At 36.1% G+C, this 19215-nt stretch overlaps 3 protein-coding genes across 3 annotated transcripts; 2 read left to right on the top strand and 1 right to left on the bottom strand.

Annotated features, from left to right (window-relative positions):
- Positions 1-778: 778 nt before the first annotated feature.
- Positions 779-2091, top strand: LOC149406604 (GPI-anchored protein LLG3-like). Its single transcript, XM_089607744.1, has 3 exons — positions 779-986; positions 1073-1129; positions 1570-2091. Exons 1-3 carry the CDS (start codon positions 902-904, stop codon positions 1929-1931), a joined length of 504 nt encoding a protein of 167 aa, XP_089463870.1. The 5' UTR covers positions 779-901; the 3' UTR covers positions 1932-2091.
- A 658-nt stretch (positions 2092-2749) lies between these two features.
- LOC149406603 (uncharacterized) lies at positions 2750-3683 on the bottom strand. The gene is made up of 2 exons (XM_089626826.1): positions 3183-3683; positions 2750-3106 (listed from the first exon to the last, which is right to left on the bottom strand). The coding sequence occupies exons 1-2, from the start codon at positions 3611-3613 to the stop codon at positions 3043-3045; spliced, it is 495 nt and encodes a 164-aa protein (XP_089482952.1). The 5' UTR covers positions 3614-3683; the 3' UTR covers positions 2750-3042.
- A 1686-nt stretch (positions 3684-5369) lies between these two features.
- Positions 5370-12389, top strand: LOC149406602 (uncharacterized). The gene is made up of 6 exons (XM_089617163.1): positions 5370-5513; positions 6048-6104; positions 7854-7948; positions 10716-11100; positions 11496-11597; positions 11673-12389. The coding sequence occupies exons 1-6, from the start codon at positions 5370-5372 to the stop codon at positions 11832-11834; spliced, it is 945 nt and encodes a 314-aa protein (XP_089473289.1). The 3' UTR covers positions 11835-12389.
- The last annotated feature ends 6826 nt before the right edge of the window (positions 12390-19215 follow it).

Raw genomic sequence — 19215 nt, 5'->3', positions numbered from 1 at the left:
TGGATTGTATAAAATATGAATATTGAGGTATGGCGTGTAATCAAAATCAAACGTATATCATAATGTCAATGTAATTATTTATAATGATAAGAAATTAGACTAGACCGGTCTAAATCAAAGTAGCTCACTTTATAATCTTATATTAGTATGTTTCGGTTCCAATTTTCACAAGCTATTTAATATGCTATGATTCCTAATAAGACTAATTTGATCGAAGCCCTACCATGAAAAATAATTGAACACAAGTCACAACAACGTTCTCTAACAACTTTAGAAGTTTACACGACCAAATAGTTAGAATTTTGTTTTAGGTGTACAAATTCCGGAAACATCAAAAACTCAATCATCTAAAAAAAACGAAATGAAAATAGATAGAATTAGACTCAATAATCATCTCAAATTCACAAACAATCCAATGTTTTTTTTTTACAAAACGAGAAAGCTCTAACTTATAAATCTGTTGTTTCTTTCTTCAATTATTATTATTATTATGTAGTTTTCTTTTAATTTCACTCGAGCCGTTGTTGTCATATAGGTGGGATTTCTTCACTATATGATTTCAATGAGGGTACAAATATTTCCTCGTTAGGAAATTTCTTTCAAGACTGAACTCTGATGTTTATCTTTGATATATATACAAGCTGTCTAATTATTGCCACATTGACATCAATTAACAAACGCGTCTTCAATTAATCAGCAGCCTTAAACTCTCTCTCTCTCTCTCTCTCCACATTTTATGCAACGTTTCTCTCTCTACCATTCTCTCAACTCTCTCTCTCTCTCCTCAAAAATAGAAAAAAGAAAGTTCAGAGAACATAAGTCACGCGTAGGGCCAGAATCTCTCTGAGAAGGCCGTGAAAGATCGACCTATCTCCGGAGAAATCACACCAACAACGCAACAATGGCTTCGAATAATACATTCTTCAGTAGCTTCTCTCTTGTTTTGATGATAGGATTGGCTTCGTCCTCTCCCACTTCTCTTTCGGGTAATTATTCCATTTTCGTTCGCTAATAGATATCGCTTTTTCTTTCTTGGTTTTTACAAGGTTTATGTATGTACGTAATATTGCAGATAACGTGTTTGTTTCGCATGGCCCTAATTCGCGTTCCCTACTTCAGACAAAAAAGAGTACGACTTTTAATAATCTTAATTATTTTTGTATGGCTTTTTGAAATTTCCCATGTCTCTCTTTAGTTGCATTGCAGTTATAACAAGTCATTTATGTTACCCTGTCGTTTTGAACTTGCATGAGGAATATAAGCCATCATGACCCAACCAATTATATAAAAATGAATACGTATATATCAACATAAGGAAAAGAAAAAAAAAATCTACGAACTTTTTTTTTCGATCTTCTAAGTTTTTCTCTTAAATATGTTATATATGTTGAAACAAATGACCATGGAAAAGAGAATCACCGTTTATTTATAGTGACTACTTTAATGCAAAATGATAACGCTTCACTATCAATGAATTAACTTGCATTCATGAATCAACGTGAGAAAGTTGATAACATTCTTACTAATATCTATTAATTTATTTTGATCTCTCTCTATCTCTCTCTCTAGGTTGCACTGTAAATTTTGAGGCACAAAACTACACAATCATAACAAGCCAGTGCAAAGGGCCTCAATACTCTCCCAAGACTTGTTGCGAGGCGTTCAAGGAGTTCGCTTGCCCTTTTTCGGAAGCGATCAACGACGAGCAAAACGACTGCGCTACGACCATGTTCAGCTACATTAATCTCTACGGGAAATACCCGCCGGGCCTCTTTGCCCTGCAGTGCCGCGAAGGCAAAGAAGGCCTCGATTGCACCGACATCTTAGCCAAAAAGGAAAAAAGCCGAGCCTCACTACCGGCCTCTCCTCCCACGATGTTGGCGCTCCTCGTGACTGCCCTTTTTGTTCTGGCTAACCACCACTTCTTTTGAACCATCAAATATAAAGAAGAATTATTTGTGTACGCGTGTCCTCATTGATTTTTTTTTTATTACTATTATTCATATTGTAACGTTCTGTGTATCATATACGAAGAGAAGAGAGGGTAAAGCTAAACATTTCATTTGTTGTGCCATAACGTATTTTATGTACAAGCTGTCATCGGTAGTGGAGCTAGAATTTGTATTCGTATGAGTGTATCTGATAAAAATATTTTAAAATTCAGGGGCGTGTAAGATTTTTTTTTTTTTTATTAAGGTGGGCAAATATAAAAAAAAATCATATCATTTTAGGCTAAAAATTTAAATAAAATAGAGATAAAAGTACAATTTTAGAAGTTCAATGGCAATATACTCCACTGGTCTCCAAGTGACACCCTCGCTACAATTAGTATGTTTGGTGTGTGAAAGCAAAAATAGTATTATTTAAATGACGCGTTTGGCTTTGGAGTTTCGTCTTTCTTAGTATTCTAAGCTCGTTCTGTTACCCTAATATGATGTTAGTTTTCCAACTGTGCGAGTGAGCTAACCTCGATATCATTCAATATGTGAGAAGAAATTTAACACAAGAGTGTTATTAGATCAGCTAACTTTTATATTCGTGTCAATACAAATTTGGAACAATAATAATATCAAAATAAAACGTTTAGCATATAATATCAAGACCACATCATTATCTCACCAATTCACCCAAAAAAAAAAAAAACTCAATCCAACCCCAACATGGAATGACTCAGGGTTAAACCCCAAGCCTAAACCTCGACCGAACCATATACCAGTCTGTTTAGCATCTCATGGAGGAAAAAGGATGTAAAAAAGGACTCATAGAATATTGCGAGGCTATAAAACTTCATTCAACAATTATATTACTAAAGAATTATAAAATGATTCAAAGAAGAAATTAATTTTACGAACGTACTCCAACTCGTTTAAGAAAACAAATATATATATACAACGAAGCATTGAAACCCCAAAGTGAAACAGAAGAAAACTAAACCAACAACGTTTATCATTGATAATCCACCACGAAACAAATCCAAGATTGTAATATAGAGAAAAGTCATGATCTCAAAATATGACCTACCGAATTGTAATTCACGCTTCGTCAGAGATGTTGGCGCTTGGGATTTGGGATCGGTGGAGGAGAAGAAGAACGAAGGCGTTTTTCCCTAAAGATAAATAAAAGAAATAAATCAGAGGCTGTATTGCACTAAGTTCATAAAAACCTAAAAAAAAAGCAATTACTTGTGGTCTAGGTCATCTTCTTCGTCGTCTTTCAAGGCATCAGGAAATCTATCCACGGAGAAAAACGCTTGGACTTGCATGGTGATAGCAAAGCTTCCTCGATTTACGGGAATATAGGCTTTCTTCAAGGCCTGTGCATCCTTGAGAACGTAGTTGAGGAGTTCCCTGAACTCGGAGCGGATAATCTCAGGCGGAATTAGGGTTCCGTCGGAAATTATTTTCGCGATGATGACTTCGTCGCCGATCTCGTCGACAGAGACGCTTTTTGTGATGTTATTTTGGCGGAAGACGGGTTCGACGGCCGTCGGAACTACGAAAAAGGATTCGAGTACGATACAAATCTCCGATGATGGACCTTTCGTCGGCCGAGGTACAGGGTCGTACGCGAAATACAAGCCTGGACCATCAAGCACTTTGAAATCGCTTCCCATCTCTGAGTTTAGATTGATTCAGATTTTCTGAGAATTTCGCAGAGCTTCCTTTGGATGATGCGTTTGTTTATTTATTTATAGACTAGGGTTTTTCACCAAATGCCACAATTAGAAATTAGGATTTTTTTTTTTTTTTTTATGTACTAGGAATTAGGATTAAAGATTGCCAATGCATTTGAATTAAAGACTACCAAATACGATTATGATAGCATTTCATTACGTGTTATAAATTTATTATAGGGACAATTATAGGCTAGTAAACGTTCTTTTCAAAAATAGATCAAACTTTATTTCATTAATAAACATGTGAGATATATGACTATCTAGCTAATAAAAATTAAAATTTAACTAAATAGCAAATTTTTCTAAAATTGACATAAAGTAGCCAATTATTTTAAAAATCACCGAAACACTCTCACTCACCCTTCAATATCGTCGTCAACCTTCAGCTTCATCGCTAACAATTTCCGACACCAACGTTGCTTCGACCCATCGTTGTTAATCTCCGTACATCACCGCCTTCGATCTCTGACACGATCGGCGGCGATCTTCGTCGCCATCAATCTCTGTCATGATAGTCTTCGATCTCCAATCCATCGTTGTTGTTCTCCGTCGTTATCACCTTTGATATTTGTAGTCATCGACGTCGATCTCCATCTCCATCTCCATCGATCTCCGACCCATTGCTGTTGTTCTCCAAAGCTACCGACGTCGATCTCTGATCCCATCACCGATGATCTCTGACCCATATATATCTCTATCGATTTTCGTCACTATCGCTATTAAAATAGGTTAATCAAGATAACTTTCAGTTTGTCGACCTTTATTTTCGTGTTCATGTTTGTGAAACAATTTTTCCATAATTTCAAAAAATTAATTTATGTGTCCGAAATTTGAATCCGTTGTTTTTGTTTGTAATTGACTTGTTTGAGGCCTTCGGTTCTTTCTACTCGTGAGAGTCTATTACCTCCTACCATCAAGACACAAAATCTATGACTCGAAACAATTCAATTACACAAAATACAGTGGATTAAAATCTTGGAAATCATGGATTAATTATTTTGAAATCCTGAAAAATTAGTTCACAAGCATGAACTCAAACATAAAGATCATAAATAAGTAAATAAATAAATAAAACTAAAAACTCTGACAAAATCCAAAATAGACACTTTTGGAATCGATTGGAGTAATCGGTGAGAAAATAGTTGGCACATACATTGGTCTATGTCCTTCCGGAGATTACATCTTGGAAGACTACAGTATCAATCAACCCGAGCTTGAAGATTTGAAGATCCAAGGAACAAAGGAGTCTCCGAAGAATCCGGAAGCTTGAAGATCCAATTACTTAATCTTCAAGCTTTGATCTTCAGTCTTGAATCTTTTATTTGTCTGAATTTGGATCTCCTTTCTTGATTCTGAAACTTGTGAACGACGATACGACCTTCGTCGTTTGGATCTCCAAGGATGATATCGTAGTCTTTCAAGTCGTAATCTCCCGATGAGTTAAGAATATAGTGTGGGCTCTCCCGTTATCTCACAACAATCACCGAATTAGGAGTTAGGGTCGTAGTCGTGTTTTTCGAATTGGAATCATAAATTCTAAGGGATAGGGAGAGAGTAAAAATTCGGCCACCAAAGAGAGAGATGGGCGAATTTTTCCTAAAAAAAACTTCGGTTATTTTGGTGTTCTCCCTTGCTCCTATTTATAGTGATAGAAAATAAACCACCATGCTCATTGGGAGACGAAGACTATAATATGCCGTCAAGTCATCCTTCGTGGTCTCAGTCTCAGACACATGTGCCTTATTCTTCATTAGCTTACCAGCAACAGAGCGAAGCTATCGGATATCAATTGGGCTACGGAAGAGCAAACGGGGCTGCTTTCTCGGAGAGCTTCAGCGTAAACTATGTAGCCCCAAAAGGTACCGAGTGTGCTGACTGACGATGACTTTCTCGAAATGCTATTTTTATTCTGGTTCTAATTTCAGTCTTTTTTATTAATAATCAAACCAACTTTCATGTTGTTCCTTTGACTCATGAGTTTGTAACATACATCTATGGCAAATTTTCTGCTAGGACCTTAAGGGTAGTATTAGAAACTAATAGTTAATTAAAGCAATTACTTAGTATAAATAAGAGGGTAGTGAAGGAGAAAGTTAGGCAAATTATATATAGGTGGAAAGTTGGGATGTTTCCCAGGGAAAAGAACAAGAAAGCTTGTAATATCTTATCTTGTAACTTCTTATTTTGTGAGCAATGAAAGATTCATGTTCTTATTATCTTCTTGCAATATTTAGAGAGATACTCTGTAAAGTCCTATAACTAGAAGTTTCAAATACAACTTTTTCCCGCTGCAAGAATCTTCTTTCAGTGTCGGTAATACTGGTTGTGAATGAGTTTGAACTCTCCGTCGTTTCTTGATCTTTCATTGCAGTCTTACGAGGAATACCTTGAGGCTCATAGCAGAAGCAACAGACAGTTATGTCGTCAGGTTAGAATATATTATGTGCCTGTTAAAATGGTGACTACTTGGTCTTCCTTAACAAATACGCAATTTTGGTTTCGATCGAAAAAAATAGTTTTCGGTGTATTTAATTGATGATGTGATATATATATAGATTGGAATGATTTTTATATATATATATATATATATATATATATATATATATATATATATATATATCAGCTGATGGGTATAGGCAGATCAAGTATATCAATCTATGTTACCAATCAATTCAAGTCCATCTCTATGTTATTTAGGAGTGTTTCTTTTGGCTCAAGTTAGGTTTTGTAGAGCATGCTCAGATAACATGAACGAAGTATTTTTTTTTTTTTTTTGCTTAACTTCACTCAGATTAGCTCAAACTTTGGTCTTACAAGAGGTTTTGAAAATGTATGTTATACATGTAGATTTAGAGAGCTAAAGATTTCAATAGTAACGTAATGGTGAAAAGAAAAAAAAAATCAAAACAAAAATATAAAGGGTAGTGACACCTTTCAGATCTGCATAAATAGACTACCTCATCATCTGCAAGCCATCGACATTACTCTGGCCGTCAATAAGCTCGCAGAGGGCTTCTCCGATATCTGGAGATAACTCCTGATAAAAAAAAAAAAAAAAAAAAAAAAAAAAAAAAAAAAAAAAAAAAACCACGATGCCAAATCATAGTGTTATATTTAGATGACCATAAAATGTTAAGAATACGAAAGATAAAAAAACAGAACACACGGAGATAGATGTATGTGAAAAACCCAAGAGTGATAACACTATGGGTAGAGGAGAGAAATTGGGGAAATAACGAATTCAGAAACTCTACGGCCACCAAAACACCGTGTAGTGTAGCTTACCTTATATATACCAAAAACATAAATTATTTGCCTGTATATTATTTTATTTTCCCTTCCAATTGTATACAAGAAATTAATTACTTATCATTTCATACACAATTTGCGGCTGCAGACTGAATATGATACATACAGCGACTGCTTGGCTAGCATTTTCGCTGATAATTTTTTTTTATTATACATTCACACTATAATTAATTATATTGAATATTTAAGTACACATTACCAAAAAAAAAATTAATTTTTAATAATGAAAATTTCTCGTTTTATTTGTGGATTAAATTCACGACCTCACAAAGAGAATACTTCTCACAAGGAGGTAGTGCCACCTAAATTAAATCGTTTGGTAACATTTTAGCGGATAATTAAATAGGGGTTATGTAGTTTATTTTCTACTAAATAGATTGACGATTCAAAGAGGTACACTTGATTAATAAATAAAAATTACATACCAACTGCACGTTCGTAATTATAACGACAGAATAGTTTCTTCTATAATTTGTACAAGTAAGCAATCATGCTCCATGAACTATATAACAAAACAAGAGAATGATTGACCAGTTTTGGATAAAATATATCCTATTAATTTATCCTATAAATATATATGATCCATAAATTATATATAAAAGAACAAGAAAAAAAAAATATCCCATAAAAAGTATATCATATCCTATTAATTTGTATATACATATACATTGAAACATTAGAAACTATACACATATTTCACTTTTTGATAAAGAAAGTACTTTTTAATACAAGCTTAAAGAGAATGTTTAATATGTTTGTTTTAATTGCACTACTACACGAATGAGTATTAAGCGCAAAAATTCTTTCAAGGTTTTTACGAAAGCACCATTTCAGACGTCTCTAAATCATTTTTATCGGCGCTTTATAGAACGGAGGAAGTCAAGCCGCGAACGAGAAACGACGAAGGCGAAAAAGGTCACCGCTCGTGAAGAATAGATGGGAGAAGAAGAGCAAATCCCCAGTGTTAGACCGAGGAAGAATACGAAGTAATGGGTTAAAGCTAATGCGAGGTGTAATTAAACCCTCTAACGGCACTTGCTAAATTTATGCTATGTGACAAACGGCTTATTGGGCATCACTTTTAACGGCGCTCATAATAAGTCATACTTCTTGAACTCTACATGGCAAAATTTGATTGCACCAGGATTTTTTAGAGTCGGTTTTTTGTCGAACACCCGGGAAAAATGTATAATGGTGCTTTTCTTATATTGACGTGGTGAACTCTTATTGGTCTATTTTGATAAAAAAAAAAAAATACGTATAATATACAATCATACATATTTCAGACGAGCTTTCGCAATTATGTAATATAAAATAAAGAGGCAAATACGACGTATCTCTTGAATTTCGATTGTTTCATAAGAAAAACGTATTTATGTAAGAGAAAGAGAGAGAGAGAGAGAGAGAGAGAGAGAGAGAGAGAGAGAGAGAGAGAGAGAGAGAGAGAGAGAGAGAGAGAGAGGAAAAAATATGTGGTTTCTTTAAGTTATTTTTCTCTTTTTTTAATAATAGTTGGTACGTAGTAAATTATGGTAGTTATGTAAAATACATCTCATTATTTTGATTAGTGGCTACATTAGAATATATATCAAACGTTGATTATTTTATGAAACTCAAGTTTTAACTTTTGAGTTAGTTAACTACAAAACCCATCTTTTAATTAGTGTGTATATTATTTAAATATGAGATTGTTTATGCCAAAAGGTGTACTTCATAACAAACAAATAAAATCAGATGATGAACTTGCTATTCTTTATTTTATTATAACTAGAGAATGAGTTGTTGATCCATAGAGAAGACATTCGAGATACAATATCTCGAAGTCTAATAATCAATCATAATGAGAGAAGATTCCCAAACATAAGGCTTCTCTCTTATTTAGGCCTTAGGCCAATGTGGCCTCTTAGTCTAATTAAAACAAGGTCATTGTCTTCGCCTTTATTCTAATCCTTTGAAATTTCATTATCATATTTCTTAAAGAGTTAGAGCACGTTAACTATAGTACTATACACACATGTTCGTGTGAGAATTAAAGACAACATGTCGCTGATAGCTTCAATAATTTTTTTGTACTTGCAAGTCCCACGTTACATATGGTTATTAAATAAGCGCTTATTTTAAACTTCACGAATATGGAGCCTGGAAAAATGAGAATTTTGGTCGCATATACTAAACTTCTCGACTATGGAGTCGAGAAAAATCGGAATGTGACGAGCTCAACGACTAATCCTTTATGTACATCGCTCATATGCGTTGTTTTTAGGTATCGGTGAAGATTCTAGTCAAATCGCTACTTTCGAAATCAAACACTACCAAGTTTCAACTTTTGGGTCCAATTTTTTTTAATACTTGTAAAAGTAAAATATATATATATATATATATCATTACCTACATATATGCACGCGTAACCTTCAACATAGATGGTTGATGTAATTATAGCCTATTTCATGTCTTTTTTTTTTCTTCATCAAATATGGACCAACTCATTAAAAGAGTCGGTGTAATATACTTCCTTAACTTTCATTTATCTACGTAGATGAATTAAAAAAAAATTAACAACAAACTAATAAATCCTAGAAGGCCACATGACTTTGGACAGCTGTCTTTTTCTTTCCTCTCTTATATGCTTGACATTTGTCTTTATTTAATGCAGCTGTCTTTGGCTCATAAAAAACGCATCACGAAATTCTTCCTTGGTAGTAACGTGGCAAATGTTATTATGAGTGCATGTCTATTACTTGCCAGAAGCTGCTAAACACATTGCAAGGTGGTACAATCACTTTATCTCTCCAATTCTTAACTCACTCTTTAGTCATTGCATGTTATGTTTTTTTAGCCATATGTCTCCCTCTACACTCCATCTATCGCGAAAACAAAAAACAATGCTATCTTCATAAGCAAATCTCTCTTCTCTGTTAAGCAAATCATCTCTTCTCTTTCATTGCATATTGCTTAAATAAATCGTTCTCTCTCTTCCTGTTTTGTTTTTCCGTTGCTCAATCCCAAACAGAGAAATAATTTTTTTTAACACTTGCTAAAAGAATTCATGAAGAATCCCTCACTAAAACACAAAATTTTAAAAATTCACATGCTCCCCAAAATCTCTCTCTCTCTCGGACTCACCATGTCCATCGTCGTTACTCTGTCTGGGCTGTCATGGTTCAATTCATTTCATTGCTCAATCGTCATCGTCACAACTAATTTATTTGGTGGAATTGTGCTATTATTAAGATGCTCAAATATTTCATATATTCATCTTATTTTATTTTTTTAATTTTTAAATTAGTTTTCATGTCACTGCAGATCATAACAAAATGGAACATGTGGAGGCTATATTGGAACCAGTGTTTGGCATTCACACTACTACAAATACAGTTTTCCGGTGCGGATGACTTTTGGGTGCGACTATTCGCACCTAAAAGTCGCACCAAAAAGACTTTCAGGTGCGAATAGTCGGACCCAAAAATCAATTAAGCGCTGAAAAATTTTCGCGAATTTTTTTGAATTTTGGGTGCGACTTAGTCGCACCCAATACTTTCTCCAAAGTATTAGGTGCGACTAAGTCGCACCTAAATGATCTAAAATTTATCCGCAGCCAAACTTCCCCCCTTTTTTTTACAAATGTCATTGGGTGCGACTTTGTCGCACCCGGAATCACTGAGACAAGTCATTGGGTGCGACTTTGTCGCACCCAAAGACACCTATGGGTGCGACAAAGTCGCACCTAAAGTCAAGTTCATGATATAAATAAAATTTTCTATGCGATTTTCATTCATAATCAACCGTCTCTCTCAATCCGACCCTCTTTCATAATCCCTCTCTCCTCTCCGGGTTCTCTCCTACAACCACAGTCCACCGTCGCTCTCTCCGACCACCACCGACGGCTCTCCGCTCTCCGCCCGGCCTCTGCTCCCACGGCGAACGACCACCACCATTGTCTACAGCCCGCTTCTTCATTTCCTTGCGCGCCATCAAGCTTCGAGACCCAGCCATCGTCGCGCGCTCCGACCAAGAAAAACGACCGCCGCGAGCTCACCGAGGACGCCGGACCGAGAATCAGCGCCAGAGAAAGAGAAAGTGAGCACCGGAGACAACACCAATCTCACGAAAACAAGGTGAGAATCTCTTACCCGAAATGAAAATTGAAAAATTAGGGTTTGAGATTGGAAAATTTAGGACGAAATTAGAGAATTAGGGTTTATGTGAACTTGTGTTTGAGGGTTTTGATTTTCTGGACGTGTTCGGATGTTCATGGATTGATTCATGCTTGGAATTGTGGTTGTTTTTGGTTTTTGAACGAGTTTGGACGTGATTCGGTATTGGCTGTGAGACTTGGCCGTGTATGTTGTTTTTTTTGGCCGTGTGTAACTGAGTTTTATGGATTTTGTTTGGCTGAGTTTGAGTTTCAGATTTGTTGTGTTAGATTGATGAATTGTTTGGTCTTCGTTTAGTTCACGTCTCGTTAGATTGATGAATTTTGTTAGATTGATGAGTTTCATAACAATTGCAGAGTAAGGATGATGGGACTTTGGGCTCCGCGTTAACGACGTGGGAGCAAAAACACCATAATAGAAAAGGTGAATGGACGACAGATTGGGCGAGACGAGCACATGTAAGTCATATGTTATAATTAAGAGTACGTTACTTACATAATAATTAATTTTTAATAATTTTTTTATGTGTAAAGGCGCGGATAGTTACTCTACTGGCGGATCTTCAGCGACAAGCAGAAGAGCAAGGCGTAGTCTTTGACCAGGACGCCGCAGAGGAGCATGCGATGCTAGAAATTCTCGGGAACCGTCAAGATTGGTACGTTGGAATAGGTCCAACGGTCCCGAGAACATCTTGAGTTATTGCTCAGGCTCAGGACGAAAGCTCGTCGTCAGGCTCAGGCTCGTCGCGGCGCCGCGTTCCAGATCCAGTGGTTGGCGAGCTCCAAGCTCAGGTGGCGGCACAACAACTCGCTATGGCGGCACAACAACAGCAGATGGAGGAGATGCAGCGACAAATGTTCGCGTTCACGCAGCAGTTTTCGCCATTGCCTCAGATGTCGTCCGGCACGATGCCACAGATGCCTCAGATGTCGCCCGGCATGATGCCACAGATGCCTCAGACGACGCCGTCGCCTCAGATGCACCCTATGCATCAGACAACGCCGCCATCAGTTTCAATGGCAGATGCTCAGACGACGCCGCCAGGTTCAGCAAATTACCAGCGAGAGCGTACGAGCGGCAGTGAGCGTACGAGCGGAAGTGGACGAGGAGGTAGCAGCAGTTCTGGAGGAAGATTTGGCGGAAGAGGGAGTAAAATGTTCAAGGATTGGTTTACAAACAGAGGAAAAGGAAATGGAAAAGAATGAACATTTATTTTAATTATTTGTCGTACATTATAATAATTATTGTAATCGAACAACAAATGGTTAGTTTTTATTATGATTATAAATATTAATTAATGAATTTTCTAATTAATAAACTATTTAGTTATTTGATTACAATTATAGAATTCGTAATTAATGAATTTCTAATTAATAAATATTAAATAATAAATAAATAAAAACCTAAAAACAACTATATGGCGGGTAGGACAACGGGTGCGACTAGTCGCACCCAAAGACTTGGCGCGAAGGCCATTGGGTGCGACTAGTCGCACCCGTTGGTCTACCCGCCATATTTTGGGTGCGACTAGTCGCACCCAATGACCTTCGCGCGGACTTTTTCGCATATTTTTTCTGACTCATGGGTGCGAATATCCGCACCTAAAAGTCGCACCTAAAAATCATGACCATCAGGTGCGACTAGTCGCACCCATGACCTTTAGGTGCGAACTTTCGGGTGCGACTTTGTCGCACCTAAAGTCGCACCTAAAGGTATCATTGGGTGCGACTTTCGACCTTTAGGTGCGAAAAAAGTCGCACCCAATGCTGTTTTTTGTACTAGTGTCACTGTTTTTATTATTTGAATCAAATTTCGGATGTCAATTATTTAACATACATAAAGTCATCGTTTTCTTGACAACTTTACATTTCTATGAATTCCTCTTTATTTTGTATATGTATAACTGACTTAGAATATCCTTTGTGCAAAAATATATTAGAATATTGTTTTCAGCTAATTTTTGTAGTCGTTATTCCTCTTGTGTATGTCACTCGAGATCAGTAAAGTTGAGCATTGTTAAATGAGTGGTTGTGAAATTTATAATTTTTCATCATTGACCCAAATTTATTTACACATAATTATTCAAGCACCAATTTTACTAAAGCACTGCATAAACAAAACTATTCCAATTCTTTGTTTAACTCTATACTCTTCATATTTCTGTTTTCTTCATATTTCTATTTGAAAAACTGATTTGATTTACTTAAAATTGACAATAAAAATTATAAACATGCGTTCACTCACGATTAAGTTATTTATTCTTTTATATATATATATATATATATATATATATATATATATATATACGGATTCGGGGTTAGAACAGTATAAGTGATAAGCTAGACAAAAACCCAAACACATATATATTAAATGATTATTACCACTATATTTTAATTGTATGTGATTATTATATAGATGTAATCTTAATTGTTGTATTCGATTTAAAAAAAAAATCCGGATATAACTTTGCATCTCATTTCTATAAATAGATATATTTAAACATTAAAGTATCAAAGATTTATCTTTTAAACCAAATACTTAAATAAAGTATAGTATTACAGTTTTTATAGTTCTATACTATTCATCGAAAAAAAAATTATATACGCAATTTAAACTACTACTTAAATTTATGAATAAGATTACATGTAACCTTACTTCAAAGTTCAAACTAAATGAAAAGAAGATTAAAATACTACCAAACTTAGTTTCTACATATTTATTTACTGTAAAATTTGATTTTAACATCTTCAATGCTTTCATTTTGAATTATTGTTTTTTTCCAATCGGTAGACGCTATGAATCTATTATTATATACATTTATATATAATTTTTCTTTTAGTCCGACCAATATGAATCTTAAAATATATTATTATATACATGTATATATAATTTTTTTTCAAGTATGACTTATAAATATCTCATTAAACTATATACTGAAATAACTTCGTTTTTTTTGCTTTTTATACGTTTTTTTATTAAATAAAAATCTCTGAAAAAAGTAGACCTGCAAAGAGCAGGTTTGGCTGTTGAATTACAATTAAAATATTTTGCACGTGCCTAGCACGTGCTAACATGCCTAGTATATATATATATATATGAATTTCTTCCCAAATGTATCAATTATTGTCGAATGTATCAAAAGATGACACTTTTAGTAAGTCAAAGGACTCAACTGCCAAAAGTATCTATTTGCCCGCGTCTCGGAAAATGTAAGAAAACTGGGGCTTGTAATTTAACTTCCTGGTGATTTTTATTTTTTATTTTATATTTATGAACTTTTATCGATGTTACGCTTACACAATCACAATATATCCCGCACTCTCACTGAGAACACAACATCCCTGTGCTTTTCTCGGTCTCGACTTTCTCCGTGAAGAAAATGTAAGGTTGTGTTTGGTAGTTAACTTAAAAAGTTGTTGTTTTCTGTTTTCTAATTTTTGTAGTTGTACTGAAAAACTGTTTTGTAGTTGTTTTCAAAAAGCTGTTTGGTACAGTTTTCATTTTTGTTTTTGAGAAAGTGAAAAAACTGAAAAAAAATGTTTGGTATAGTTTTCATTTTTGTTTTTAAAAGAATGAAAAGAGAAGATGAGGAGAAAGAGGAGAGAAGAGAAGAAATTTTTTTTCAAAAACACATTTTATTTGTTTTCAGTTTTCTTTACTTTTTTTCAAAACAACTTCATAATTTTTTGAAATTTTTTTCCAAAAACTTAAACCAAACATGTTTTCAATTTTTGTTTTCAATTTTTTCAACTCAAAAACTAAAAAATTGTTTTTGAGAGGAATACCAAACATGGCCTAAGATTTCTTTGCTATCTCTCTCTCTCGCTTTTCAAACTTCTGTTACTCTTGAAACCTCGTTTTAGTGCTTTTTCGCGTTCGAACAGTGTAGGTTTTTTTTGTGATATTAGACCGAGAAATGCTTTGCGAATCGTAATTATTCTGGAAATAATCGAAACTTCAATGCCGAAATTGGCGAGTAATGAACTCGGAGGAACAATTTGTATTTCGTTTTTTGTTGTCACGCATTTCTTTTAATGTATCACTCGAACTCGTTATTTGTTCGAGAATCGCCACCATCGCAGTAATTAACAGAAATTAGTTGAAAGGATTGATACGATATAGTCCTTTTTCTCTCCAATAGTTTTGTTCTGTGCGCATTGAATTCATCAGAGGAAAGAACTTGGGGTAAAAATCTTGAATGTTAGATGTTGGAACTCGAACGCCAAAAAAAAATTGAATGATTTGGCTGTATATGACTCTCCGTTTGTTGTAATCTAGCATTTTAAGAGAGAATTCAAACTTCGTGGAACGAATTTTACAAACAGATTTATTTTGATTTCCAATAAAAATTAAATAAATTTTCGTTGCGCATGATTTCTTGCTTATGTGGTTGGTTAATAGGATAATGTCTAGTGATACGGCAAAGGAAGATGCGTCGGTTGTTGATTCATCGGCCACAGAGTGGAAACAGGACATGGGTAATCAAACTATTCTATGATCAATCAATCAATCAATATGCTTTATAGTTTCGTAATCTTCGAATTGTTAGCGTTGAATAATTGTTCGAAAAGTTTTATTTACCAATGGTTTAAATGCTAGTACAATGGAAGCCTTTTGTTTTGTTTTGCACATGTACTGACTTTGACACTGGGATTTCATCCTCTTTCCATCAAATTAATTGTTTGCTTTGAGTCCATATCATTATCCTAGTTGCATTCTATAATTCAGGAAGAAAATCCGTCATGAATGAGAAAGGAAAATACTGTGAAGACAACATGCGCTTGGGAATACTGTGGCCAAATAAGGAGTTGTTTTATGCTGAAGAGAATGTGAGGGATAATGAACCTGCTCGGTATCTCTTATTGTGGACGGGTAGTTCAATCGACAAAGACAGGAAATTCTTTTACAAAGAAATTTATGACAGCGGAGAATTGGGCCCCGATACCGTCATTGAGACGCCATCTTTAAGCTCTGGTCCGTCACAGACTGTTGTGGTGGGCCAGAGCAAAGGTCTTGTGTGCATCTTGAGACACAATATGTCTCCGATGTTTGCTCGACAGGGCTGTCGGCGTTGTTGGCTGTTTGGAACCCAAAAAACTCCAATTACCTAACCATAAAACCATACACTTGGTCGGGGATCCCAACCTCCGCTCCTCGGTCGCTTCCGTCTTATGGATTCGCATTTAATCCGTCGCTGAATACGCACCAAATTGTGGAAATTGTGCAGTTTCGTGATTTTTGGAATAAGCATATCACGGCAGCCCGTGTGTGTTGGTGCTGATTGGGAAGAGTTAAACGGCGTTGAGGATTACGATAGATTTCACATCGGAAAAGATTTCTCCGACATGGGAGTTCCTATCTGCCCGGTCCTCGATGGGAAAATGTTTTGGATGATGACGAGTAGAAAAGGGGTGGACGAAAGAAGAATTTTGACTTTCGATGTTAGGAGCGCGACATTTGGTGATATATCGGTTCCTGATGGGGCAGACTTCTACGAAGTCTGGATCAACATTTTTAGCTTCGATGATTGCTTATTCTCGGTTACAAGAAAGGAAGAATCTTTTACTATATGGAAGTATGTTGGCGGCGAGGATGAAGTATTGTAAACGTGACTTTTTAGTTTAGTATTTATTATTTATTATTTAGAAGTTATTTAGTATATATGTTAGGTTGTTAGTAAGTTAGAAAATATCTCCTCATTTATAGAGATATTATTGTAACAATATGCAATATATATATATATATATATATATATATATATATATATATATATATATATATATTGTAATCTGAGTATGAACGTGAAAAATACAGAGAATCAAAAATATTTTCTTTCTCACTTCTTGCCGTGTTTTGTGTTCATTCCTTCTCTTAATATACTTTTATGGTATCAGAGCGATAGAAGTATATTTTGATTGAGGGAACTATGAAACCTATTGGAGTAAGCGAATGTACTGGTTCGGACGATTCTTCGGTTTCTGTCCAACCGACCCTCAAAATTACTCCCACGGTAACTTCTGAAAATATGATGTCTCTCCAAATCTCGTCCTTCAAATTGAATGGACGAAATTTTCTTAGTTGGTCCTGATCGGTTCAACTGGTCATCCGTGGCAAAGGCAAGATGTGCTTCCTCGACGGATCTCTACCTCAACCAGCCGCCTCCGACCCGTCTTTCCCCGACTGGGACATCAACAATTCGATGGTGATGTCATGGCTCATCAATTCGATGGATCCAACAATCGCATAAATCTTTCTACTTTATCCTACAGCAAATGATATTTGGAATGCTGTAAGCTTGGCATACTCAGATTTGGAGGATGCATCTCAGATGTTTCACCTGCGTACGCGGGCTCGGGCTCTCTGCCAAGGTGAATCCAATGTTACTGAGTATTTCAATACCCTCACCAAACTATGGCAGGAACTGGACCTCTTCTCTCCACAAGTTTGGCATGATCCAAAGGATGCCATAATTTACCGTCAGATACTCAACCGAGAGAGGACCTACGACTTCCTTGCCGGGCTTGATAATGGTCTTGACGATGTGCGCGGCCGCATTCTCAGCGTTAAGCCCCTTCCCTCACTTGATGAAATCTTCTCTGAGGTTCGTCGTGAGGAGTCTCGTAGACGGGTCATGCTCTCCACCATTGCTACTTCCAAGAATGCACCTCCACCTGAAGCCTCTGCCTTGGCTGCCCGTCAACTTGACAACCGCAACTCTAAAAGCCCATCTCAGTTTTGCGATCATTGTCAACGGCCGTACCACACAAAGGAAACTTGCTGGAAGCTACACGGAAAACCGGCAGATTGGGTTCCTCGTCATCTCATAAATTCTGGCACCAACAGTAAAGGCCTTCAAGCATCATCGGAAAGCGCCCCTTCTTCTAGAAGTGACACCTCCTTCACTAAAAGTCAGCTAGATCAGTTGAGCAAACTCTTCGCTGGGAATTCGTTTTTGGCCCATGGTACTGCCACAGATTCAGCTCCTTGGATCATCGACTCCGGTGCCTCCGATCACATGACGGGTAATCGCACTTTATTCTCAGATTACACAACATATCGAGGTAACAAGATGGTCAAGACAGCTGATGGATCCTTCAACCATGTGGCCGGAATTGGCTTGGTGAAGCTGAATCCAGAGTTTTCTCTCATTAATGTGCTTCATGTCCCAGATCTGTCATGCAATCTTCTTTCCGTCAGCAAAGCCACTGCTAATCTCAATTGTACCGTCAATTTCTCATCTGATTTTTGTGTTTTTCAGGACCAGCTCTCGGGTCGGACGATTGGGAGTGCTAGAGAAATCTCGGGACTCTACTATGATCTGCATAATCAACCTGGTTGTTTCATTGTCTCAAAGTCATCCTCATCATGAAAAAAGGCTGTGATGCTCCTTCACTATCGACTAGGCCATCCAAGCTTCTCTTATTTGCGTCGTTTATTTCCCAAAATGTTTTCAAATAAAGACTCTTTCACTTGTGAAACTTGTTTGCTTGCTAAACACACTCGTGTTCCTTTCCCATCGCAACCTTATAGACCGTCTAGGCCATTTTCACTTATTCATAGTGATTTGTGGGGTCCTTAACGTGTCTCTTCTACTTCAAATAAAAGGTGGTTTATTTCTTTTATCGATGATCATACTCGAGTTTGTTGGGTGTATTTACTTCGTGACAAAACTGAGGTTTCGAATGTTTTTGAAAATTTTTATGTCATGATTGACACTCAGTATAACACAAAAATCCAAACTCTTCGCACTGACAATGGAACTGAATACTTTAATTCTGTCCTTGGCTCATTTCTTGCTAAAAATGGGATTCTTCATCAAAGTTCATGTGTTCACTCCCCACAACAAAATGGGGTTGCGGAACGAAAAAATCGCCACCTTTTAGAAGTCACAAGGTCTCTGTTATTTGGCACTAATGTTCCCAAACGTTTTTGGACTGATGCCTTATTAACAGCAAGTTTTTTAATCAATCGTATGCCGTCCAAAGTCCTAAATTTTCAAACACCTCTCCAAACTTTACAAAAGGCCTTTCCTACTTGTCGTTTTTTCTCTGAAGTTGATCTTCGTGTTTTTGGATG

This window comes from Urtica dioica, chromosome 1, assembly GCF_054948205.1.
Source record: "Urtica dioica subsp. dioica isolate 48M chromosome 1, U.dioica_male_clone48M_v1_H2, whole genome shotgun sequence".
Classification (NCBI taxonomy): Eukaryota; Viridiplantae; Streptophyta; class Magnoliopsida; order Rosales; family Urticaceae; genus Urtica; species Urtica dioica.
Note: the sequence above shows the minus strand (reverse complement) of the source record. Positions and strands in the feature narration are given on the sequence as shown.

Excerpts from the sequence above, each read along its gene's own strand:
- LOC149406604 (XM_089607744.1), top strand. The coding sequence starts at position 902 with ATGGCTTCGAATAATACATTCTTCAGTAGCTTCTCTCTTGTTTTGATG. Across the intron at positions 987-1,072 it reads CTCTCCCACTTCTCTTTCGG|ATAACGTGTTTGTTTCGCAT; the intron begins GTAATTATTCCA and ends GTAATATTGCAG. Across the intron at positions 1,130-1,569 it reads CCTACTTCAGACAAAAAAGA|GTTGCACTGTAAATTTTGAG; the intron begins GTACGACTTTTA and ends CTCTCTCTCTAG.
- LOC149406602 (XM_089617163.1), top strand. The coding sequence starts at position 5,370 with ATGCCGTCAAGTCATCCTTCGTGGTCTCAGTCTCAGACACATGTGCCT. Across the intron at positions 7,949-10,715 it reads AAGAAGAGCAAATCCCCAGT|TCAAGTTCATGATATAAATA; the intron begins GTTAGACCGAGG and ends TCGCACCTAAAG. Across the intron at positions 11,101-11,495 it reads ACCAATCTCACGAAAACAAG|AGTAAGGATGATGGGACTTT; the intron begins GTGAGAATCTCT and ends TAACAATTGCAG.
- LOC149406603 (XM_089626826.1), bottom strand. The coding sequence starts at position 3,613 with ATGGGAAGCGATTTCAAAGTGCTTGATGGTCCAGGCTTGTATTTCGCG. Across the intron at positions 3,107-3,182 it reads GAAGATGACCTAGACCACAA|GGAAAAACGCCTTCGTTCTT; the intron begins GTAATTGCTTTT and ends ATTTATCTTTAG.